General features: G+C 34.7%; 1 protein-coding gene across 1 annotated transcript; it reads right to left on the reverse strand.

The window, feature by feature from the left end:
• Window positions 1-4,119: 4,119 nt before the first annotated feature.
• Window positions 4,120-27,149, reverse strand: CNR1 (cannabinoid receptor 1). Its single transcript, XM_051997382.1, has 2 exons — window positions 26,201-27,149; window positions 4,120-9,978 (listed from the first exon to the last, which is right to left on the reverse strand). Exon 2 carries the CDS (start codon window positions 9,914-9,916, stop codon window positions 8,495-8,497), a length of 1,422 nt encoding a protein of 473 aa, XP_051853342.1. The 5' UTR covers window positions 9,917-9,978; window positions 26,201-27,149; the 3' UTR covers window positions 4,120-8,494.
• Between the last annotated feature and the right edge of the window lie 61 nt (window positions 27,150-27,210).

Below are 27,210 nucleotides of genomic sequence, written 5' to 3' on the forward strand. Positions count from 1 at the left end.
GAGTTGGAAAATGAGTATCAGTAAAAGAATAGCTAAGTAAGTTATGATATATGAAAGTAATGGAATATTATTGTTCTATAAAAAGTGATGAACAAGCTAATTTTAAAAAGACCTGGAAAGATTTATATGAATTGATGCTGAGCAAAACAAGTAGAACCAGAGATACATTGTACACAATAACAGCAAGATTGTGTGATGATCAACTATGAAAAACTTGGTTCTTCTCAAGTGGTTTCTTTGGAAAGAAAACACCATCTGCATCCAAAGAGAGAACCATGGAGATTGAATGTGAAGCAACATATGCTATGCTCACTTTTTTCTCGTTTTTTTTTTTTCCTCTCCTAGTTTTCCCTTTTGTTCTGATTTTTTCTCTCAACATGATTTTATAAAGAAATGTGTATTAAAACTTAATCTACATGAATAACTGGAAAAAAGAAAACAATAAAAAAGAGAAATTATAATTGTTTTATCTGTTTTTGTACTGGTCCTGCAGTAGAAATAATTCATTTATTCATTCAATGAGTATGAACACTTCCTTTTAGCAAAACTCTGGGTAAATGCTGTAAATGATAGTATCATAAAACTATGACCATAGAGAAGAGTTAAATTTTACTAGAATATTAATACTTTAACATTCTTTTCCTTAAGTCCTTCCCCAGAGCTTGGGTTGGCTAACTGGAGCTTTGTCCCAGGACACCAAGTTTGAATGTGGGGACAATATGTTCCCCTTCCCACAAAGTCTTCTACCCTGCCTTCATTATGTTTTGCAATTCTCCACTGGACATACTTACATTTGTCTTCTTGATTCTTCCAAGGTCTCATTGACTGGCAGTTCTCACTTATAGTCTTGCCTACCCTATATTTCTGACTGTCCTCATCACTGCCTTCCTAGGGCTTGAGGAATTAGCTACACCCAGGGTGGAGGAAGGATTGAGTTTCCCCATCTTCAGTGAGTTTCTTCTTTCAACTGAATTTGCAGAAATTCACAATTATAATTGTTTCTAACAATAATTTTCACTCATTGAAAAATTTTCAATTTGAAAGAAACCATTTAAAAGTTTAAAAGAAACCATTCATCCTACTATTTTTTTTAATTCTCCTTATTCTATAGCCTTTTTATTACTGGTTATTGAAGAAATCCATATTCCTAGAATACTCAGAGCCTAACAAAAGTAATTCAAATCAATTTGTCTAATTATTCCCATTTTGGCCCTTTCCTAAGTTTTCTCAAGATAAAGGGAAGTAAGGGGTTATTACTTTTCAAAACATTGCTTTTAACATATTATGCATTATATGCAGAATGTATGCATTATAGTCAGAGGATGAGTATTCAAAAGCCAGTTTTAGGGGCAGCTAGATGGAACAGAAGATCAAGCACCAGCCCTGGAGTCAGGAAGACCTAAATTCAAATCCAACCTCAGATATATAACACTTACTAGTTGTGTGACCCTAACCATATCACTTTATCCCAATTGTCTCCCAGGGTGAGAGGAAATCTGGCTCTACAATTACCTATGAGACCTTGAGAAAAGTTATTTGCCTTCACAGAACTTCAGTTTTTTCATCTGCAAAATGAGGGGAGTTGGACTAGATATACTTTAAGAAAGGTCCTTCCTTGCTCTAATCTATAAGATAATAATAATAATATCATTTCCATGGTGCTTTAATAATAATAATAATACTATCACATAATGCTTTAATGAAATGCAAAGTATTTCATCTATGATATCACATTGAATGCTAAAATGAGCAACAGATTACTCAGGATTAAGATCAGACTGGACCTCAGGATATCCATGCAGGACCAAAAGATATTTAAAGTTATGACTCTTCAAGATGTAGAAGGGAGAATTGTATGGAAGCATAATATGCTAGGACATTCATTGATAACTACACAATCTTTGGGCCTTATTTGGAAAAAAAATTAGGGGATTGGATTAGAAGCCTCCAAATTCCCTTCCAGCTTTAATTCTGTGATTGTGTAACAAATAGATTCTGCACTTATAGAAGTGATTTCATGTTTCTGTGTAATATTCTGTATGTGTGTGTGCGCATATGTGTCTATCTCTGTCTGTCTCTGTCTCTCTTTCTCAGCCTCTCTGTCTCTTTCTTAGTCTCTATTGCTATTTCTCTGTCTCTATTTCTGTCTCTGTCTCTGTCTTTCTCCATCTCTTTCTTCCCACAAAATCCTCTGGCTTGCCTTCATTGTGTTTTACAATCATCCACTGGACATATCTACATCTCTTCCCTTGATTCTCCAAAGGTTCCATTTAATTGGAAATTCTCATTTAGGTCCTTACATACTTGCCCACTGCCTGCCCTCACTCCTGATTATTTCTAGGGCTTCAGGAATTGGGTATACCTGGCAGGGGTATCTATATTTATCTCTGTTTCTGTATATGTGCCTCCCCTCTATCCATTGCTGAATTGGCATTTTCACTTGTTCTGTTTCTGATCTGTGTTCTCTCTTCCTTAAAGAGCCTTATGGCCCCCCATATTCCAGAGGCTCACCATATTGGGGTTGACTTAGTATGGGTACCTGATGGGCTTTAGCTCTACTATGGCTCAGAACTCTTGAATTCCAGCCTCAGCCTGAGGATCCAAAGCAGGGAAGACCATCTGACTGGTTTCCACCTAATTCTAAAGGTATGTGTTATATTTGAGTTACTAGAACTTGGGTTCTTGGGTTTTGAATTTAATATGATAGGACATCTTTTTTGAGGATGACATCTGGACAAAGAGCGAACTCAAGAATTTGATCAGTATTTGAAATTTCTGAAATACAGGATTTGCTTGGTTTTTAAAGATTCATTATCATCAACTATATCTGATAATAGGGAAATCGATGAATTTAGTGATTCCCAGTTTGCAGTTTTTTAAAGTCACAGAGTATTTATCTTAAACAATCACCACTTTAGATCCTGGATACTCAAGATGTTTCTAACTTGACTGCATGTAGACTTATATTCTATTAGAAAAGCATGATCCATAGCCATGTGGTTGTTTTATGCTTTTATATATCAAAAGTGCATTGCTAGATTGGCAGTATTGAAAAAGGCCCTAGATTTGGAAGCAAAGGAATGTTTGCTTTTAGATTTGAATCCTGAATCTGGCGCTTATAACTTACATTGTTTTTGCTTTTTAAATCATTTCAGTTATTTCTTACTCTTCAAAATTTCTTTTGAAGTTTCCCTAGCAAAGATACTGTGGAATGGTTTGTCATTTCCTTCTCCAGTTTTTCTTTCTTTCTTTTGCAGATGAGGAAACTGAGGCAAATAGGATAGAATGATTTGCCTAAGGTCTTGTCACTAATATCTGAGGTCAAATTTGAACTCAGGACTTTCTGACTCCAAAAGCAGTACTCTATCCACAGTGTCACCTAGCTGTCCTTACAACTTGTGTGACCTTGAAAATTTCATTTTTTTTTAACCAGTTGCAGGTTCTTCATTAGTAAAAATGGATAGGGAGTAGGGGAGGGGAGGAATAGTTTAAAATAGTGACTTTAAAAGTTCTTTCTAGTTTTAAATCCTATTGAGTTATTTGAATAAAAGACTGAAAGTAGTATTTAATTACCATGACCCACCTAGCTAGATGTGGTAACATACAAATGTTAGCTATTTAGATTTTACTGAGTCCATTCACACTACAAATATTAATTTTATTGTAATTTATTGGACAATTTTTCAATTGTTAATGAATAAATGTTCTTTGGTGACTTGATAAATTTTTTCTTTGCTGTTGATCAAGGCATGTGTATGTGTGCATGTATGTGTGTGTGTGCATGACAGAAATACACATACCATTGTTTAATTTAAATTTCATATACTCTTTTGCTCATTTCCCCAGTTAATTGAACCATATTAATTTTTCTATAAATCTGGGAGAGATTAATATGAGTCTTATTCTTTTAAAGTCATCATCTGAAATGAGAAAGCAGCTTCCAAGATCACTTTGGGTCCTGTATGATAACCTAGGGTTTTATTTGATTGTAATTTTTAATTTTGAAAATTATGGGCATGATTGAATATTTCTACTTTGTGTAAATTTAATTACATAATAGAAATAAAATGTAGTCTGGATACAGCACATATTAGAGAAATACTGCTCTGCTATAGGTAGTTGAATGGTTGAAGCTACTTTTAATGACAATTTTACCAGAACTTGTGTACAAAGTTTCATACAGATTACTAACAAGGATATTGCAGAGGTTGCAGGGGATGTTACCAGCTCAACAAACATCGAACAATACAATATTCTTCTAAGAGAAAGTAATAATGTTAGATTTACAGACAATAAAGAGTTATGTTCTTCACTTTGAAACATTAGAAATAAAAGTTCAGATAATCCAGAGTCTCAGCTTCTTATTATTACAAGAAAATGTTTTCCTTCTTGGGGATCCGTACATCCCCAGCATCCAATCCATCTGAAGAAAGCTTTTAGGCGGCCATAGTAACTTAAACACACAGCCCTATTTGAAAAGCACTGATTTTTTAGGCCACTGCTTATACATCTGGCTTTTTCTTTTTAAACTTATTTACATACATTCAGCCCAAATCAGTAGATAAAATGTCTTGTCTATGTTACAATAGGTAACAGTAACATTTCATCAGAGGGCCAGTGCAAGAAAAAAACTGTTTTAGCCATAGCACAGCATTTAGGAGATCTTAAAATATCATACAAATATACAATTAGATCATGAGGAGTCTAATTTTGCACATGATATAGGTGGTCTCTTTTACAGATATAAAACACCTGAAATGGACAGATAGAATGATAACTACAGTGCTATTCAAGCAAGGCCATATTCTCCCATAGTAGATGATGCTGTTCATTTCTTGAAGAAGTGATCTGAAGCATCAGAATCTCATTGGCTTCTGATGGGGCCATCACACAGCTTTATGGGGTTCTGGCAATTAGCTGGTGTTTAGGTAGGCAATCTGCATGACTTAGCTCATCATTAACTTCAAGTTTCTTGTACATTATACATAGGTACATATAATGAAAGAAATTTGAGTTGGCGATCAGTTACTGGGTTGATTGCAGCTGTGAAGACCAGGCCAAAGGAACCCTGTGCTTGCGTCAACTCCTAAAAAGAAATAACATCAACTGGGAGTATGGTCCTTCATGAACTATGGTGTACAATAGTGAATTTCTTAGGCCTAAGACTTGTAAGTTGCTTTGATTATTTTTAATCACCAATGGAAAGCTGATGACTGTGAAGCAGGATTGCCTAAAGCATACTCACACATAAACCACATTAAAGAAACTAGCTTGCTTAAGAAATTGATTTGTTAACTAATTGTTGTTCTATTGACTATATTCAACAGGGAGTATGTTTTAGTCACTTGAGTTAGCAAGTGATTAAAAAAAAAAGGCAAAGTGTGCAGAACTAGTTTAGAATGTATGTACGCAAGGTATTGAAACAGATACATGATAGTATCTCACAAGATGCTATTTCTTAATATATAGATAAGCACCAAGTTTAGTGCTGACAGCCCTATTGTCCCTTGATTTATTACATACAATTTAGATCTTGAAAGCACAACAAATTTACAAAATCTGCATTGAATTCACAGGAACACAGTTTCAAAAAAAAAAAATCTTAGATTTTTTTTTTTAATATTTGGCTTTTCTCCAATTCCTCCTCCCACTCACTTTCAGTGAGACCAGAGTTTTATAACAGAATGGAGAATTGGTAGCTACCTGGTGAATTTGAACTGTAAAGATAACCACTTTGGATAACTCAGGACAAAAGAATGGTTATTTTTTTTTAAGGGCTATTAGGTCCTAGTGGAATTTATTCACAAATTAACCTTCTCTTTTTCTACAGAGAAATCATTACCACCATAACACCCTAACGCCTCATTTCTCATCTGCACAGACCAGAGATACACCGACTTACAGCTTTTGTGGCAAATTTGGGACATGAAGACAGCCAATTTAAGTTTTGCCCAGAGACCATAATGGGATAGGAGAATGGAGAGGAGGAGGATAAGAATAGTAAAAAACAAAAACAAAAAAAAAAACCACTTTTTTTTCTCACTGAACCCACCAGATAATTGCAAATTTTCCACTTCACCTTGTACTGTATAGACCTGGCCTCAGGGTGCTGCAGGAGTAATGATTTGTCCCTGGAAGGAGAGAAGATTGTTTATAAATAAAATCCATTAAGGTTTATCAGCCTCTTAAGAAAAATCCCTTTCTTTCCTGGCAGAATGCTTATTTCTGGGCCCTACGACACTGTAAAGGAATAAAAGATTGGGGCCTAAAAAAAGGTCTCATTTTGAGCAATCTTTACTTGTCAATAAATCTCAGTCAACCGCCAAGATTAGGACAGCAGTCTCATAAAAGCAGTTTGCACAGGAAACATAAGATAGAGAGGTCTGCACATCTACCAGGTAAATCTGGGTAAAAGAGAGGAGTGATCCTGCTGATTTGGTCTCCAAAAGTGAGTCAGGCTCCAATAATCAAGACTGAATTTCTTCAGTATCTAAATAAGCTGCCTAGCCCACTATCTCCTTGTGACATGTAGGCTGTGGCAAGCAGTCAGTCATGCCTCATTAGAGTTGGATTTGAGGAATGCCTGAGATTTCTTTAGTGCCATTAAAACTAGGATTCACAAGGGTGAGATGAACTATTACTTTTTTTAATGGTTTCAGGTTTAGTGAAGCATATTTATCCTTTTACAAGGAGGTGTACCTCCTTAGAGAGAGAAGGGGACAAAACTCTCAAATGAGGAAATTTGCTTTAACAACTGGGGTAGGCAGTTTATCATCTTCTGTATTTGCCTAGTGATCAGAGCTTAAGTGACTTGTCTAGGGTCATGTAGCCAGTATGTGTCAGAAAAGACCCTTGAACACATACTTCCTGCCTCTGAGGTCATCCTTTTATCCATTCATTCAACCATGCTGCCTTTTTATGTGTATGTGTGTGTATATATATATATATATATATAAATAAATGCTTAGTACCCCAAATTTGGGAGTTAGAATGATTTTTTTAGCATTGAAAATACAGGATTTTCCACTGAATATATTTAATCAATTGTTTCTTGATAAGAGTTGTCCCCAAGCAACACTATCAAACAACACTTGGAATACTTTTTCAAAGTGGATGAAAATTTTCTGAATTTTTTTTTGCATTCTATAGTTTCATTAACCAAAATGTAGAAAAGAACTCAATTTTAGAAACTGAATTCATGTGCAAAGAGCGCAACAAGTAATACAACTTACACCTAGTCACAGTTTCCTAACTTTATAATATCACTGTGACACACACATACACATACACACACACATTTACGATCTACACACACATACATGGAAATTCACACTCACATAGTACACTTTTGCTAATCCAGACAATACTTCTTTTCACTTAAAATAAATGAAGACTCTTGTTTGGCCTCCCAGGCAGAGAATCTACTTAAACCTGGAATATAAGAATACAATACTCTTCAAGTATACGTCAACTGCACAGTGATAACACCTTACATTAAGATTGACACATGCTGTCTTAAGAGATTTGGGGATAGCTAAAGACTTAAGGGGAAAAAAATCAAGTGTTGGTTAAAGAAGTCACTTCACCTTTGCTCTTCAGTTCTTAAGGTCATACATTACACAGCCAAACAGCAATAGTCCAGAAGACCCTAACAAAATGTCCTTAGAAGAAAATGCAAACTGAAATATTTTAGGACTTGAATCAAGTTGCAAAGTTGAGGGGCAGATGGATATTATTCACTATGGGGAATTGGTCTTTATATTCTTGTCAGTCTAATTTTAGGTTAACAAAAAATTGAGAGGAACATTTGAAATGTCAAAAGAAAGAATGAAAATATTGGAGACAATAAAGTGTAAAATTTCAAAGTCATTGTGTGGATGATTGGCAAATAAGGGTTTTCACTGGGACTTATCCACTGCATATTCTGTACTGTTTCCATAAAATTCTGTATCTTTTCCATGTTGCCCAATAGACAAATATAAATAACATGTAATAAACATCAGTACACAGTTCACAGGACAATACAGTTTTACAAAATAGTTCTAATTCTGTACTGCAGCTTTTGGGGTGGGGAGAACGGAAACCTCTGTTACTTATAGACATCAAGTACATTTTACATTAGAATGAAAATTATGGTTACAAAGGTTTTACTCATTTGATGGAATTATTCAACAGCTACTTAAAGTTTGAACCATGTTCCCACACAAGTTTTCCATTTATTTTACTGGAACTTTTTCCTTAATATAGTCAAACATGGCTGACTCAAGTAACATACTTTAAAATTTTTTCAACAAACCAACTTTTTAAATTGTAAAACCTTTGGAGAGTTGTATTTTGATTTTTCATTGTTTGAAATGATTAATGATCATTGTGACAATCACCTATTAAGTAAATGTGGTAAACTAAAAAATGTGAGAGGATAGACTCCTTTAAACAAACAAACAAAAAAAGCGCCTAATTTCTCTTCTCCCAATGTGGCTGAGAAGTCTTCAGCTCACAACGCCTCAGCTGTGGTATCCGTAGACACAGACATGGTTACTTTGGCAATCTTAACTGTACTCTTGATGCAACTCTCAGCAGCCCTGTGAACATTGCCTGCACTATTTGCATGTTTGTGCGGGCAGTCGGATTCCCCCATACTGTTATCGAGGGGCTGTGCCGTGCCTTCACATGTAGGGAACATGCTCCGAAAAGCATGCCTCAGGTCCTTGCTCCTCAGAGCATATATAATAGGGTTTACGGTAGAATTCAGTAAGCAGAGCATACTGCAGAAAGCAAACACTGTCTTAATGAGTTTGTTCATTTTCCCAAAGACATCGTAGACCATGATGGCAAGCAGTGGACCCCAGCATATGATCAGGACCACCAAAATAAGGACCAGGGTTTTGGCTAACCTGATGTCCATGCGGGTTTGATCAGGTCTAGTGACCTGAACTTTCCCATCCTCCGATGTGTGAATAATGATGCTCTTTTGAGTGCCTCGTTGGATCATTCTGACGGCATGACTATGTGCTTTCCACAATATATAAACATAAGCATATACAATGAACAGAAGCAGAATACTAGTGACTCCAATCCAGAACATCAAATAGGTTTCATCAATAAGAGGAAAGATGTCTGAGCAAACTGACTGGAGCTTCTTGCAATTCCATCCTAGCAGAGGGAGCACAGCGATCACAATGGCGATGGTCCACATGACACAAAAGGCTACCACAGCCTTCGGTCTGGTGACGATCCTCTTATAAGCGAGAGGCCTATGAATGGATATGTATCTGTCAATAGCCGTGAGGAAGAGGCTGCCGACCGAGGCTGTGAAGGAGGCCGTCACTCCACCCAACTTGAACAAAAATACATTTGGGCTATCTTTCCGGTGGAACACATGAAAGTCAACAAAACTGTAGACAAAAATGACACTGCCCAGCAGGTCTGCCACTGCCAGGCTACCAATAAAGTGATAGGAGGGCCGACAGCGGAGGCTGCGGGAGTGCAGGATGACGCATAGCACTAAGAGATTCTCCAGGACTGTGAAAGTTCCCAGGGTGAGAGATAATACCGCAATGGCCAACTGCTGACTAGGATTTAGAATCATGAAGCATTCCATGTCCATGAAGTTCTCTCCGCATTGGATATTCTCCTCATTATCCTTGTATGAAGATAAAGATTTGTTGTTGTAAAACTCTGTGATATTTAACTGGTCTGATGGAATTAACTGGGGATTATCTCCCACAGTCATTTTTTCTTGGAATGGACTACCCCTAAAAGAAGTTAAAGGGAACTTCTGTGGGAAGTATCCTAGTTTGGACGCCATGTTGCCTTTGATATCTTCGTATTGAATATCGTTAGAGCCTGCGTAGAGGAGGTCTGTCGTGATGGTCCGGAAGGTGGTATCCGCGAGGCCATCTAGGTTGGACTTCATAACCCCTGGCTTCAATTATGCAAATTTTGAATGGACCCAGAAGAAACCCAGAGGAGGAAATCCTAGTGGGAGGGAAAATAAAAGAAACAGTCAAAGAAGATAAAACCAAGGAGAAACAGAATAGTACTGTAAACAATGAACTCCAAAGTTAGGCAGCTGGAAGGCACAGTAGATAGGGTGCTGAACCTGTAGTCAGGAAGACTTGATTTCAAATCTAGCTTCACACATTTGCTAGTTCTGTCATCTTGGGGAAGTCAGTCTGTTTGCCTCAGTTTCCTCAATTTAAAATGGGAATATTGAGAATACCTATCTCTCAGGATTGTTACAATCAAGATGATAATTGTAAATCACTTAGCACAGCACCTGGCACATAATGATAATAGGTACTGTGTAAACACTAGCTATTTGTAGAGTGGGGGGAATCTGGGCGAGGTATAAGACCCTTCACTCAGAGGGAACCTGCTGACAATGTCTGGTTCGGCTCTCATCTCCCCTCGGGAAGATCTCAGCCTTCCTGAGAAGTCAGGGGACATGACAACCTGTGTTCTACTTGAAGCAGAGATACTTGCAGCAGAGGCATCTACATAATAATAGTAAAGTGCTTATAGTTAGCACCTGTTCAGTGTGCTATAATGATGTAATTGTCCCAAGATATTTAAGGCTGAGAGAACATGAAATAAATGGACTCCATGTTTGGCCATCCACTTGGGTTTCTGCCTCTTCATTCCTCTCCAAGATCAAGGACTTGGGCTGATACGAGATTCTCCAGAGAGCTAATCTGGATGATACAGTTATTATTAACTGTTATTTTCTGCTATGTTTACATAACATATAGAACTAAGTAGGAAGCTTGACTTCATTTAATAAGACTGTTCAAAGAGCTTTAGACCTACAATCAGGAGAAGGTTTGAATCTTGCCATTGATAGTTTGGATACAGATCAAGCTCATATAATTCATTAAGAATAAAAGTATCAGACCTAGATTGGGTGGCACAAGCCTATGATGCCCACTTCTGTGAAGGCTGATTCTAATGAACCATTATTAGGGTTTTTGGAAACTCATCAGGTCTTAGCACTAGGTAGAATATCAGAATGACAAACTCCCTGGTGTGGTGGCCCATCTGACCTGCCTAAGGTGGAATAAACTGCCCCAGGTCAGAAATTGAGTAGATCAAAATTTCTGGGCTGATCATAGGAGGACTAGACCATTCTGAACTTTCAGCCAGGGCAATAAAAAGAATTAGTCACCAAACAAGGTATGATTTCAGGAATATATATTTTAGATGAGGAAGTTCAACAGCTTCAAAGATATTTGAGCAAAAAAAAGAATATAAGAAAGCAAAATTCTCTGATGCCAAAGGTTTTTATCCCTATGGTTCAATTTGGTTACGGCTAATGTGAGCAAAATTCCAATTTAAATGTATCTGCAAACTTATATTAAAGCGAACTTTTAACATTTTAGTTGTGGCCTAATATACAACTAGTCATCATCCAATATAAGATAGGATTGAGGATTGGAAATAAAATCATATGATTTTCATGTTGAGTATTTTAGTAATTTTTAAATGCCACTGTTCATACATTGTGGTAACCACAAAGTAAATGGGATCATGACAGACAAATCCCTCTCTGTATTTCAATAATTCTTCCTTCTATTTCTACATTTGTATTATTACAGTAATTTCCACCTTATTGTTTTTGCATTGAGAGTTTTCTTTGAGAGTACTTGGGAGTTCATTAGTAATATAGTTTAGGCTTTGGGGGACGCGGCTGACATTAATTTTGTTTGTGTTTGCTACTGGGAAAATCATAATTGGAAATCTCTAGCAAAATGTGTGGCTGCACCTATTAAATTGGCAGTTGATTTTTATTAAACTTGCAGTAAAACAGTGACTCAACAACATCTAAATTGGTTTTACTAGAATTTTGCTTGTTTTAATATAGACAGTATATTGGGTCCATTTAAGCTATATATGGTACCTACAATGCCACCCACATACTATCTATTGGATTGTATTGGCAAAATGCATTAATTTCTGGGTCAAAGGCATTTCAAAATTGTAGTATTAGTTTTTTAAATTGAGTTTCTACCCATAATTTCTATCAATTTTCTACAGTATTTGAAATTATAATTCTGACGGCTAGGCAATTGTAGACATGCAATAAAATATTTTAATTGGGGCTATGGTTTTTTTTTGCTAGTATAATTGAATGGCAAGTGATTTGTTTTAGCTCTCTCATTCTAGAAATGAATTTCTTTATGTCAGCTAAATCTTCGCTCAAATCACAGAATTCATTGCAGTGGTTGTTTTGAGAACTAGATTGCTTCTAGTACTTTTTTTTCTTTTAAAAAAAAGAGGTATAGTTGATATCTATGTTAAATTAGTTTGGCTGCTCTCTTAATTCATGTCATACACTTTTACATTTTGTCAGATAGAAAGCTGACAGATGGAATAATGAGATCATCTGTAGTAGAAGTTGGATCCACAAACCCCTAAAAAATCCATGGATAAATATCAGGGACTCCATTAATTTGAATGTGAAAACATTTTTACTAATCTCTAACTAAAACTTCATACTGTCTTTAATCATGATTTAAGAGAGAGAGAGAAAAAAAAAAACATTATTCCAAGAATAGGTGACTCAGCATACTACCAATGAGGTCCATAACAAAAGGTGAAGAACCCTGTGTTCTGTAGGTAATGCTGTCCACACTGACATTAACATTTTAGGATTTATTTTAATCCAATATAGTATCACTTCAAAATAAGGAAGAACCAAAATGGGAAAGTTCTATTTTGGATTCTGATTCTTACCAAAAAAGAGAATACTAGTTGATGAGATGGAAATGATGGGAAACTTGGGAGAAAGTTGCCATTCAATCTTAAAGTGTGTAATGAAGTGGAGAAAAGCTGAGAATAGTCTGACATGAGCCCTAACTTGTAGGAAAGCAGATTCCAAAGTATTCAAAAAGAAGAGGATAAGTAGGATACTGTGAATTAAAATTCTATTGAAAAATCTATAGGGGGATAGAAAATTCTCAGAAATGAAATTATAAAAACACAAAGAAAATCATTTCTCATGGGGGAAGGGAAGGCACAGTGAACTGAAAAACTAAGTTTCTAAAAAAAAATAAATAAAAAGGTATTTACTAATAAATGTAATGAAAATGAAAGTTAGGACACATAAAATGAGCTAAATAACAGAAGTGTGACAGTCCTGTTTCAGGACAGTTTCAAAAGTGCTAAAACTCCAAATGATTTGAGGAACCAACGAAGAGAATGAAAAATAATTTTTGAAGGGTTTTTTTTAAGGAATATTGGGGTAAACTGGAGGACTTGCATTGGTATGGATGGGACTGATGATAGATCACTGCTCCAATTTGCTCCTTTTTGATTTTTCAAAAATTTTTGGCCTGGAAAATATCAAGCAAAAATGGCACATAGTTGATGCTTGGTAAGAGGACAGTAAGAAAGCAGCTCATTGACTTAATGAGTTCAAGGAATTTGGCTCAGATAAATCACTTGTAGGGTTTTGAAAATACCTGATTGTTTAGTCATTGCCAAGTGGTCTTTGAAAGGCTATTAAGAATAGAAGAGATACCACAGAGTTAGAGAAAGAAAAAAGCCCCAATTTTCAAAAAAGAAAAAAAAAAAGGAAAAGAAAATTAAATATGCAAAGTATAATCTCCATACCTTGACTTTAATTCTTAGACAAATTCTAGGGCCAGGGGTTCTTAACCTTTTTTGTGTCATAGACACCTTGAGTTTTCTGATCGGATTCTATGTCCCGATTTTAAAATAATGGTTTTAAATGCATAAAATAAAATACACAGGATTGTCAAGGTAATCAATTATGCTGGAATAAAGCTATTAAAATATTTTTTTAAGTTCATGACCTTATATTAAGAACCTCCATCACAGAACACATTATTGAAGGAATGATTAAAACACTGAAAAAAAGAAATGGGGATAATAGATTCAGTATTTCTTCATCAGGAATAGATATTACCAGACTAATCTCAAAAAAGATTTTCTTTTTGATAGGAATATTCAACTTGTTTTAAAAGAAGGTTGTAGATATGGTTTACGTATCTTTACAAAATATATGATAAAGTTTCTCAGTCTAATCTTACAAGCAAGAAAATGAATGCAGGCAAGAAGGAAATACAATTAGATGGATTTGCAGTAAACCAGAGATATGTGACAACCAAGATGATATCTCAAATTGATGCTATGTGAGGTTCAACTAGAGAAACTGTATATAGTTAAGGGATTGGGTTGAACATAATCACATTTGAAAGACTGTCACACAAAAGAAGGATCAGACTCTTTTTGCTGGTTGTGTTTCTTGGGATTGGGTTTTTGGTGTTGGGGGGTGGTGTTGAGCATTGGAGTACAGTTAGAAGCAATGGGCAGATGTCAAAAAGAGGTTCATTTAAGTTTGATATTAGGAAAAACTTCCTAAAAATCAGAACTACCCCAAAAATGGAACAGTGAGTTCCCTTTCAAGGGAGATCTTCAAAAATCAGTATGGATAATCACTTCTCAGGGAATATTGTAAAGAGGATTCTTATTCAGAAATTGGAAGGATTACAAGGCCTGGGAGGTCCATTCCAACTTTTAAAAACTTTGATTCTTCATTCACCTTCCAATAAATTTTATGAATTCAGAAACATTAGGGAAACATTTTTCTTCTTCCCTAAAACTGAAAAATCAAATGATCACTGAACTAGGAGTTAAAAAGACTTGAGATATATATTCAGCTTAGTTGTTAACTGTGTGATTTTGGAGAAGGGGTTAAATAAGCTGACCTCTAAGATCCCTTTTTGCTTTAAAATCTGAGGGTTCTATAGCACCAAAATAGAATATGCTACACTTATTTCCCCCTGCTCAATGGTTCTTTATTGTTTTTGATAGACTTATGAAAGATTTAAGAGAATGAGATATCTAATAGATATACTTATTAAATAAATTAGTTTCTTAATTTGAGAGCCCAAATTCCTTCTAATTCAATATTGTAAAGTCTCTTGCCAGTACATGTCCCCAGTTAATAAGGAACTAATTTTAGTAAGCTATTTTAAATGAATTATATCCAAATCAAATTCTCAATAGATATTGTAGACCTTTTTTTCTCTCTTGAGTAAAATTCATTGCATCAAGAACATATACTTATTACTATCGGGACTGTACAAGTCAACAACGAAAATTTGTTATTGTGCTTATTCAATGTGGCTTAATAATTCCATGTAATAATTAATCAAGTAACTTGACTAGTTTGTTTCCTTTTCCTCCAGAGCCAAAGTGAAATGGAAAATTGAGTTAATTATTCAGATATTTCAGATAAAGTGTATAATCACTTAACTTGAATCATTGCTGACATCTTTTCCAATATTAAAAAGAATCTATTATGCTGAGCATAGTCTGTTGACTCCCAAGCCTTTAGCTCTCCACAAAATTTCATTGGTAGAATGAAAGTAATAACTATATCCTCTGGAAAAAACATAAAACCAACAATTGGAGACTCTTTATGGAGATGTGGAAATTGCTAATAAGTAGGCACACATATGCATATATATGTATGTATGTGTGTATATATGTCTATATACTATACATATGTAGGTATGTATGTATTACATATGTGTGTATATATATTCATATATATATATATATTTATTTACTAAAGAAAAAAACAGTCTGTTAAGCATAACTACATAATAAAAATCAAGGTTCCTAGGAAACTATGTTTCAATTTAACCTTAATTTGAAAATATTTCCAACTACTTTGTACTTAATGCTGTCCACATGAACTCATGAAACTCAATAGATTAAAATGTTTTCTTTAAAACACTTAGACAAACATTATAATTTAGAAAATTGCACTTAAAAACCCCTAGATATTTTGTACAATTAAAGTAACAGTGAATCATCTTTATAAATTGCATAAAAGCTATTTTTCCTAATGCCTACCTTTTACTTATTTCTGTCTTTATATTTACGTATTAAGTATTTCAAATAGAGAAGAGCATTATAGTCAGAACAAGCATTTTTCATAAGTCTCTCACCAGTTTCCTGGCTCAGCCCTTTGATATGCTGGCCCATTTAACATAATAAATACTTAATACATAAATAAAATGTTAATAAAATAATATTAATTAAATGAAGACAGCTTGACTTTATCCTTTGCAAGGGAACACAATCAAGTATTAATAATATAACATTTTTAAAACAAAAGAAAACAGAAAGGGTTTCACATAAATAGAGACAATGGCTCACATACAAAAATGTTTGTGGATATTGGACATTTTAAATGAGATTTAGTTATTAAAAGCAAAAATACATCAATTATTTTCTAATATTTGGAACACATACAATAAATACATTTTCTTACTACAGTTTGGACTTCTCAGTTTTCAGTAATGAAGATTCAATGTCAAAAATTTTAAACATACTATATGCCTTTCCACTTGCCAAAACATATTTTCACTTCCTTTTTCTTTGATGAATTAGCAAAAAGATACTCACTGTGAGATCCTAAGAGAGACCCAACACTTAAATAAAGTCAATCTTTCAAAAATGTTTTGTTTCTTAGGTTTGAGGACATAATCTTGGAGTATGATTTACGTGATTCAAAACATGAATTAAAAAGAGAGGGCTTTTGATTCCTGAATTCTTTCACTAAGAATGCTGAGATCCCAGAGGGCTTAGGAACTATTTCCTAAAGATACATAGTTTTTCAATTCTGGGTAAGAGAAGTAGAATTGGATGGGGAAAGGGGAGAATCAGAGCACTTGAGGCCTCTTCCCTTTTATCCTTTACTTCTCCTTCCACACAGTTCTACCCTATGCACTGGTCCTCTCAGAATGCTGGAAGGGCATGGACTAGGAAAATGGTACTTGCTTATTTACATGTTACAATAAAGTCAGAATTAAAGATAACTTCATAATTCAGAATTTCTAACCCTAGGTTAATAACTCATTACACAATCTTTCTATTTTGTGGCCCACTAAAAAACAAAATTAAGTAAACCTTACCATTTTGTCAACAATTTGTAATAAAGGGAAAAATGGAGTGGAGCAGTTTCTTACATTGTGAGAAATATTATTTGGTGGGTTTTTTTTTTTTAGTGATGTCTCTGAAAATTGTAACAAAATAAGATCAGAGATGACATAACTAGGGACAACTCCTTGAAGCATTTGCCTTTTTGGCCTAGAAGTCTTCTCAGGTAAGAGATGAAACAGATCACAAGTAGCACATGGAAGCTTAAAAGAGATTTCTAAAAATTAAGAAATTAAATTTAGCTTAAAATCAGTGTTAACTTCACTCACTATTCATCAGTGAGTAGAAAAGAAAGAAAATTTTCTCCCTATATTCTTCCTTGAAATTAGACTATAATTTAAAGTAAGCTTGCCATCATCGTCGATGAATTCATGACTATAACAAAAAAAATATACTGTATATATCCACTAATTATAGTAATATGACTACTGACTCTAATCCTTAATATTTTACAATCCACAGATCTCTTAAATGGTATGTGGACCAATAGGCATTATTATACAGTACTACCATTTCTCTTGGAAGATAAGAAAAGAGATGATCAGTCTTTTCCCTACTTAAGTATAGTTCTATTGCCAGATAGAGTGAGTAGAACCCATTATTAAAACAATAACAAGATCTGTAATATTGAGAAATAATAGTAGTTTCTCTATATTTGAAAATGGTGCCTCTTTTTAATCTATCTATGAAGGTCCCTCCCTCCTGGCTGTGGCTCATGCTATGCTGAGTCATCATCTCTAGTGACTGAGGATTTTGCATATGCAAGATAGATGACTGGGACAAGAAGTTCATGCTTATTGAGAGTTTTCCTCCTCCAAAGCTAATGGTCTTGAACGGGAATCAAATCTAAAACAGCCTCGTCTACACCAGGACCCAACAAAAACAGCTAAGTCATCTGACTATGAAGTCATTTATGGAAGAGAGAGGGGGAGGGAGGGAGAAAGGGAAGGAAGAAAGAAGGGAGAGAAAGAAGAAGGAAGGGACAGAGAGAGGAAGGGAGGAAATCAACCACAAGATTTATTCCTCATTGTCAAAAACTAAAATGCCTGCAAGTAGCATCTATGAACCATCATCAGGTAACTTTTTTTTTATTCCAGGTTGTATAGATTATACATGTCTGTACACATATGTGTGTCATTAAAAGTTACAAGGATATTATCTGGTACTAATAAAGAAACTTATATTGTCTCTAAAGCATACTTAGAATCTTAATTATGTATTCCTAAACTTTAACTTCCAAGTTGATACACGTCAAGCAACTCTTTCTTTATAAAAATGCCTATTAGTTATAGTTTGAGATGGTACATAGAATTTTCAAGCAGCATATACCTAATTAAGTTTTTTATGATAAAACTGACCACTGAAACCTCAAAATATGTTCAGATTTGGCCTATATTTTTGAATGAAGATTAATAACACTTGACTTATTTCAAGATACTCTCACTTGTAAATATCATTTCAAAAATTAAAGCTGTTTGTTTCTTCTACTTGGCAAAAAGTGTTAAAGAGAAGAACTCTTCAACATTTACAGGTAATCAACCTAAGAGGAAGGAAGGAAAGAAGGAAGAGAGGGAGGGAGGAAGGGAGGAAGGAAGGAAGAAGGAAGGGAAGGAGAGAAAAAGGAAAGGACGGAGGGAGGAAGGGAGAGAGGAAGGGGGAAAGGGAGGGAGGGAAGGAAGAAGAAAAGAAAGGAGGAAGGAAAGAAGGAGGGAGGGAGGAAAGGAAGGAGGGAAGGAAGAGAGAGGGAAGGAAGGAGAGAAAGGAAGTGCTACTAGATTGATAGATACAGACAGACAGATAGCAAGCACAGTGGAAAGAGACAGATGAGATGAGCTCAATGTGCTTCAGCTATATAGTGCTAGATTTAAAAAGTGAGCCTGAAACATGAGAATCTTGATTTAGAGCTGGCACATAGCTTAGAGGTTATTTACTCTTAACTCCTGATCTTACAGATGATCATATTATTATAGATTTAAAGCTAGAAAAGGCCTCAGAGGTCACTGAGTTAAGCCCCATTATTTTATAGATGAGAAAACTGAGGCATAGCAAATTTAAGTGATTTGTTCAAGGTTGCTCAAGTACTAGATGCACTAAGTGGGATTTATGCCCAAGTCTTGATTCTAGTTACATTGTTCTTTCTAAAATGTTTCCTCTTATATAAATCAAAATATGTCTTGGACAATTCAGGAGGCATTCTTCCTATAACACTGCTTTATACAACTCAGACTCTTAATTGAGTTGGAAATTTTTGAAAAGGTTCAGAATAGAGTTTCAATGATGAAGAATTTTTTTCAAAATAAAAATAATTACAAGTAGTTAAAAGGACTTATATTATTCAATCCTATGCAAGGAAAAGCTGAGAAATAATTTAATAATGCTCTTCTTAAGCATAAAAGGTATCATCATACAGATAGTAACTGGCTGTAAAAGACAGAAGAAGAAATGAGATTAAGCTGTAAGAAGACTGCAAGACAGAATTAAAAGAAGACTTTCCTGGTAGTGTGGGTTTTTGAAACATTGGAATGGGTTGCTAAGGGAATTTGCTTATTTTAGAATGTCCTTTCCTAGAGATCTTTTTTTTTTTAATTAGAAAAATTCTTATCTAATTGGAATAGTATTGGGGTAGTCCTGTCTAGGGGTAAGGGTAAAGAGTAGGTGTTCTCTAAAGGTTTTCCTAGTTTTTGAATTCTTTGTGTTTCTAGACTTATCTTGGAAGGATATGATCATATATTTAGTTCAGAAAACGAAAATGGCTTTGAGCACTAAGGTGTTTATTTAGTTATAAAATACATAGAAAAAATTTAGAACTCTCCTCCCCCCACACAAAACAAAGTTTTCTTAATTCTACTTGTAAAATCTATACAATTTGTGTGTATGTATGTAAGAGAGAGAGAGAGAGAGAGAGAGAGAGAGAGAGAAATTCTGCCAAAACATACATTTATTGTCAATAACTTTGCTTAGGAGCTCATGACTATCTCTTTTAAAAAAGCAAGAATGAAAAAAAATGTAAAAGTAATTACAATTCACCTTTTCACATTATCAAATACATAATTTTCAAAACTCTGGCTAAATGCTGCAATGCAGGATATAGAACTAGAGCTACACAATCAAAGTGAAACAGAGGACTTTGTGATTATCTGAGTGATTCAGGCCTGTAGCCAATGGTTTTTCATGAATTGCTTAGTTAATTATGCAATTCTTAGTACTCTATAAAGAGGGCTAGATCATTAAAAAAAAAAAAAAAGCCCTAACAGTTAGAAATATATAAGAATAAGCAGTGTGACTCCTTCAGAACGGATTTATTCAATAAATCAGATAATTTAGGCAATCATTAATGTTTTTATTAATAAATTAAGATATAGCTACTATGTGTATATTATATAATATACTACATATGTATAACATACAGGTATCCAGATAAAGAGTATTCAAGTAGGAAAATATAGCTCTATGTAATAGTTCTATATTGTTAATATATATGAAGTAAAAAACAGCCATTTTCAGAAGTGGCCAATCCTTTTTTCCCCATAACTAAATTCTTTTGTTTGCAAAAACGGTTTTGATAAATATTTGCCTACATGAACTGGGTTATATATAGCATTTATTTTATTTTCCCTAAATTGCATATGCTCTCTGTTCACCTTAACTGGTATTAATTCTCAAGGCAAACATTTAGTGCCTAAAGAGCCAGAATTGACACATTTTGAAATTTTCGTTAAATTACACTGGAATAAATAGAATACCTAAGAGCCCAGTAAGGATCAAATCAAGGCAACTTCAAAGTTACAAACAATTTGAAAGAAAGAACAGTGTGTCAAAGATTTGGCTTCATAGTAATACTGGCTTTCCATACACTGAAAATTACCTTTCTTTCTATCTTTCTAGCCTTTTCCCCTATAGAAGTTCAGCTCAGAATATCATTTAATAGAAACAAGAGGTGTAGTGAATATACTGGAATATATCATTGATTTAAATGAACCTCTCTCTTTCTTGGCACTCCCAGCAGAAAAAAATCCTATTTAATTACATTTTCATTTTAGTAAACATTCTAAAAAAAAAAGGAAAGGATGAAAAAAAAAGGTGAAGAGGTGAAGAAGTATAATGGAGGCTCCCATATATGGTCCTGGGTTCTAAAACATGTAAAGAAACTAACTTTCTCATTATATTAGTATTTTAATGCCATTTAAATAAATCTGTTGACACACATAAACAACTTGTTAAAAGTATTCACCAGTATATTAAGCCACCACACCAGATTGCCTGGCAAGGGTACACATCTTTGAAATATGCCTCTGCTTTTCTTTAAAAAGGAATAGCATAGAATTTGTTAGTAAGAATGGTAGAAAAACAAGCTTTAATATATGCCTAGTTAAAAAAAAAAACCCATGTTATACCCTATCTACTGCATAAAACACATAATGTAATTCAAAGTTATGCTAATAAATTAACTAACCTAAAAGATCACCAATATCTTTTATCCAAGCAATCCAAACTCTTAGTTTTAATGGAATGTAGGGGAAATTGGCAAAAGAATACTAAAATAGGAATATTGACCTAGGAATACAACCTATCATGGTGGAGGGAAAGAGGGGAAGAAACTAAAAACATATTTGTTCCTTTTTTTGCATTTATCAAACTCCAATTTGATTTTATAAGCTAACTTAATCATGTACCCAAAAGTTACTTACTGCACTAGTGCCTTCTAAGAGAAGAAAGTTAGCTATAAATGATGGCTATTTATATCAACCACATTTCACATAATTAAAAAAAGAAAAACAAAAAATAAAACAAAACATTCCACACCACCATCTTTGGGAGTTTTCCTAAAGTGCAGGTGTGAAAATTACTCCAGCTGGGGCTGAAATAGAATTCATAGTATTCCCTGAACAACTGCTAAAGCTCAACATTGAACATTCACCCAGGTTGGGTGAGTAAACAATGCTTTCCCGGATTTTTTTAAAATCTGAGCTGCAGTAAGATAGCTAGTAATTAATCAAAATCCAATATCTTTAGAGTTGCTGACATAAAACTAAATAAATGGTATCAGGTGATAATGTATCATTAAGTAATTTGGATGTAAAATGTACCAGATGGATGCTACTACATGAATGAAATTAATATGAACATTTGTGTTAAGGGTATGTTTGCATATCCACATTGTCCTTGGAATTTTAATGTAATGGGATAAGAGGTATTCGAAAGCTATGCATGCCTATTTAAGATAGAAAGTTAACTTTTGTTAAAGCTCTTAGAGTCTTTAGACAGAAAATGGAGCAATTACTTTATGGGAGTATATCTGACCTATCAATACCAAAACAAGTTCTAGATGGAACTTTTTTCTATCACAGCAATATAGACATCAGAATATTAGTCAGAGTCTATGAGGAATCACTCATTTTTTTCTTTTTTATGAATTTGTTTACAGCTATGATTTGCTTATGAACATGATGACAGAATTCCATGAAGTATATCATGGTATAAATTATCTGTTTTTATGTGCAATAACCATGTTCAATGTCTCTTCACAATAGGAAAATACTAGTTTCTAAGTATATCAAAATGACAGGCAGACCTGAAAGAGATTAGAGTTGTGTGTTAAAGCATTTAACATTAAACTCATAATAGAATGTCGTCCACTGTTTATCTGGCATATTTGTAGGAAAGTTCTTAGACAAAGAAAGTTTAGAAGAATTTCTATGTAAATATTAACAGCTTTATTATTCAAGGTGAATATCTTCCTTTAAACCTTGCATGCCCATTTATATAGTTGATTTGAAATTAGTCAAAATCCAGTTTATGCATAATATGTTTTAAATCAGTCTTTAGTATTCTACTTTTAAAAGATTTTTTTTTACCATGACATTCTTTTATGAAAATGTTATATGTATAAATGAATGTAATGGTACAAAATAGATTATGAAATTTATGTTCTGTGCAATCTGTGTAACATTTGTGATTTCTGTCAGTTGAGGATATTTTAGAGAAATCTATATAGATATACTTATTTCGAAAAGATGAAGTAGCCTTACCTATAAATATTTTATATGTATGCATATATGTATGTGCATGTACATATGTATGTATATGTGTTAGGTGGAGGCAAAAAAAAGTTATACTGTCTCAGAAAGTTCAAAGACTGGAGTTTCTTAAATTATACTGATATATATTTTTCTACACAAAATTGACTAGAATCATAAATCAACTAAAAGATATGAAGTCAAATTTGTACAAAGTACCCAGATAAGCTTAAATATTTTTCTCTGCTTTTAAAACCTTTTTTTTAAACTAATGTTTAAGCAATTAGAAAAAATTAACAGAGTAGGCATTTTCAAAGAAGAAAGATATTTGAAACTTAAACCTTGCCTTTAATCACAATTTTTAAGCAATTTTTGATCCATATTGCATCTAAGTTAAAAAAAAAACTGTTGGAAAGAATAAAAACCTGTCTAAATATCTAATATTGTTTGTTTAATTGGAAAATCATGCATATAAAAGATAGGAGAGGCAGACTTACATTGGTTAAGACATGCCATCCTTTTAGTAGAAAAGGAATGCTCTTGTTCTTTATGCAACTGGGCTAATATAATTATCCTCAAGAATAACAGGCACCAACCCAAAGAACAGGCTTAATCTTACTAACCAAATTCAAGAAGCCATAACCCAATCCTGCCTTCCCTAATCACATGTTGTGAGCTATTTTCAAATTCAATTTATTACTTTTATTCTGTAGCATTCCTGGATAGCTAATGGAAAATAATTAATTTCTTCATTTTCCAACTTGTTTTCCAGGCAAGAAACATTCCTTAGAGTATTTGGGGAGAGTATGGTGCAATCATTAATTCCATTTCCAAATTGTTAATCTTAAAGAACCCAAGTACTCAGAATCTAATTCCATATTCTAATCTGAAAAACACTGAGAATATGTCTAAATTTCCCCACGGTTAGGATACTAAGGTTAAACCAAAATAATTTTAATGGAAAATTTTTGTTATTAAAAAGTTTTTCAGGCTTTGTTTCTGTAATTAATAAACTAATTAACCTGCTACCCAATAGTTACCATCAATCTATCCTTGGGGTTTTTCTTGAGGAGCAAAATGGATATGCCCTTCAAGCAGTTCCTTTATAAGTAGGCTATCACATAATAAATAATAATTATCATGGAAGATTTAATTTTCAACAGTTTCATCTTGATAATATTTAATAATTTCATTATTTTAGCAGTTTGAAATGCCAAAAGAACACATTGATCCTGCAACTAAGCTTGTTAGAAAAGGACAGCCTTGCAAGCAACACAGAGAAGAACATATTCCAGTGGGAGAAGAATAACAATAAAAAAAATAGAAATAACAGCTGGACAAAAACACATTTTCACATTTTAACAATTAGAACTTTAGAATTACAATCAAACTAGATGCCTTACTTTTTAAAGGTGTTATAACCATTCACAAGAGATTATATATAGTTAGATATAAATAGATATATGTGTACTGATATCAAGCATTTTGCATATGTGTAGACAATCTCTCTTCTGCTTCTATGTATGCAAAATAGTATTTTTTTAAATCTAAATGGGACAAAACTGTGCACTTTCGTCTTCTAGTACCATCTTACCCACATTGCATCTCAGGAAAATACTGAGGTTTCTTTTCCATCATATATTTGATACATACCTTGGCAAAGAAGGCTTTCCATGTTGAGTAGGAGATATCTTTGAAACAAAAAGAGGCCTTTTGTAGTAAATCTTGTTAATAGCTTATTTAAAATTAATAATAAGTTTGTTAAGACTAATATAGGACCAAGTTTAAATCTCTTGCTCAACTACAATACTATTGTACTACCAAACAACTGTCTTCTGACTTATTTTATAGTAGAAAGGATAAAGCCATCCTTATATCAATATTTAATCTAAAAATAATTTGGTACTTAAAGAAATATAAATGACATTTTGATAAAATTGCTCATAAATGAGTTTGGAGAAAGAGAAAAAGAGGAACCAAGAAAAACCGTTCTAGAGAGAAAAATCAATAAGAATGTCTTCCATTGTAAATTACCAGTAGGATGGGATTAGAAAAGCAACACTTTAAATCAGATAAAGTCCTTTGGGAACCTAAGAGGCTAGTTGCTATGAGCTTTTCAATATACAGGGAAACAGATTAATATTAGTGGTGACATCATTGGTCCTCAATGTGTACTGAGTTTCCTCTAAGAAATTGACTTCGCCCCCCTATTGTTCAAAAGATATTAATTTAGGTGGTAATAAAAAATGAGGAGCAGTCACAGTGCCAATAAAACTCTTATAATATATTTAAGACCACGAAAACCTGTCCTAATCCTTCATTAGATTAAATGCTTGAGGTGTCTTAATAAGCCAACATAGCAACAAAAGCAACACTATATGGGAGGAAAAAAAAATGCACGTGCATATGCATGATCAGAAAACTAAAATATTTTATTCCCACCAATTATGTTTTAACCTAAAAACTATTAAGAAAAACAATTTTAAGATCGGAATTAATGTATGTTGTAAAGTCTCAAATAATCACAATTCCTTACTTGCGAGTAAACATGTCCATTTAGTATTCAATCATTTATAAAAAGTAAAAAGAATTACAGATTTTAACTTAGCATCAAGAAAGAACTTTTTTAAAAAAGGTATTTAATGCCGGATTATGAATTAACCAAATTGGTTTCATTTTTTTTTTTTACCATTGTCGTTTTAGTTCAATACATTTAGTTCATTTGCATTTGCTATCCAAAAAGTTTGTTTTCTATATATTGCTATTATTAGGCACTTAAGATGTCACTTATCTGTGTTCTAGGTTTGGTGCAGAGATTGGTTTGAATTAAAAAGACATGCTTGTTGATGTTTATCGGTATTCAGTAAACAAACCCAAGAACCCAATTTGCAAACATTTCTTATTATTCATTTTCTACAACTATATACAGATGCATATAGATATTCATCAGTGCACATTTAATAAAAAAATTATAAGAGCGTAAGAAACCTTAGGAAGAAAAAAAAAAAACAGGGGGACTACTGAAAGGAACATGAAAACAGATTGACAGCTAGATATTTAAATAACCATGCGGATGCATGATTTGTACATATACAAACGCATCCACTGAATAGACAAGCACTCACTAGCCGCTTCAGGGCTCACCCTGGTCAGCACCACAGGGGCAGGATGCAGAAAAGTATTGCCAGTGGAACTCTTCCAATCCTTACCCTTCTCATCCCCTGGTCCTCCGCCGGGGATCCGGTACCCTCAGTCCCTCTGGGGCTCTGGACAAACGTTGTGGATGGAGGTTCCTCAGCTAGAATGAAAGATCCCACACTTACTCTATCGACCCCCCAGGGTAGGGAGCATTGAACGAGCCCCGCCCCAGGCCAGGGCCAGAGACCCAGGCACTAAGGAAGTGAAGGGGCGAGTGAGCCCAAGAGGAGAGAAGAGGAGCAGAAGAAGACAGAGAAGGGAGGGAGGCGGTGCCGCTGGGCGTGAGAAAGAGAGAGAGGAGGGATAGGGTGGGCTAGACTAGGGTGGAGTGGGGTGTGTCCGTCAGTCTGTTTTCCTGTCTGTCTGAACCCCAGTCAACACTCTTCTTTTCTTCAGTCTTTTCTTCCACTGATCTAAGCGCTCTACTCAAAGAAACAACTCCCCTCTCAAGCTTTTCTCAGGGAAAATGATCAGAGAAGCTGCGCCCTCCTGTCGTCCCCTCCCGTCCCTTCCCCTCCCTCTTTTCTCAGTCCTTCTTCTCCTTCCCCTCCTTCTCCTTTACGGTCTCCAAGCCCCAGATCAGCTGGGGGACCCCTGCCTCTTTCCTCTCCTAGTGTCTTCCAGCCAGCCTGGGCCAGTGCACCTGGCTTCCGCTGCTCCCTCGATCTCTGTCCCTTGCGCTTTCACTCTCTTTTCTTTCCCTTCCCTCCTTCTCCTCCTGCTCGCTCTGTGTCTGTCTCTCTTGCGCTCTCTCTCCAGTCCCATTTATGAAGCTCGGGTCCCATCACGTGTTAATGAGCCTTTGTCCTGTCTCTGGCAGCGGCCGCCCAGACACCACCGCCGCCACAGGAGCTACAAGGGGAGGGACAGGGGAGTGAGGGAGAGTGAACAGAGAGCAGAGGGGAGGACGCACGGGAGGTAGCTGTGGAGCCTCCAAACTTCGCTCTCGCAGCCGCCGCCGTCGCCGCCTGACGCCTCCGGGAAACCTGCTGCTACTGCTACTGCTGCTGCTGCTGCTGCT

Source organism: Antechinus flavipes, chromosome 4 (genome assembly GCF_016432865.1).
Source record: "Antechinus flavipes isolate AdamAnt ecotype Samford, QLD, Australia chromosome 4, AdamAnt_v2, whole genome shotgun sequence".
Lineage (NCBI taxonomy): Eukaryota > Metazoa > Chordata > Mammalia > Dasyuromorphia > Dasyuridae > Antechinus > Antechinus flavipes.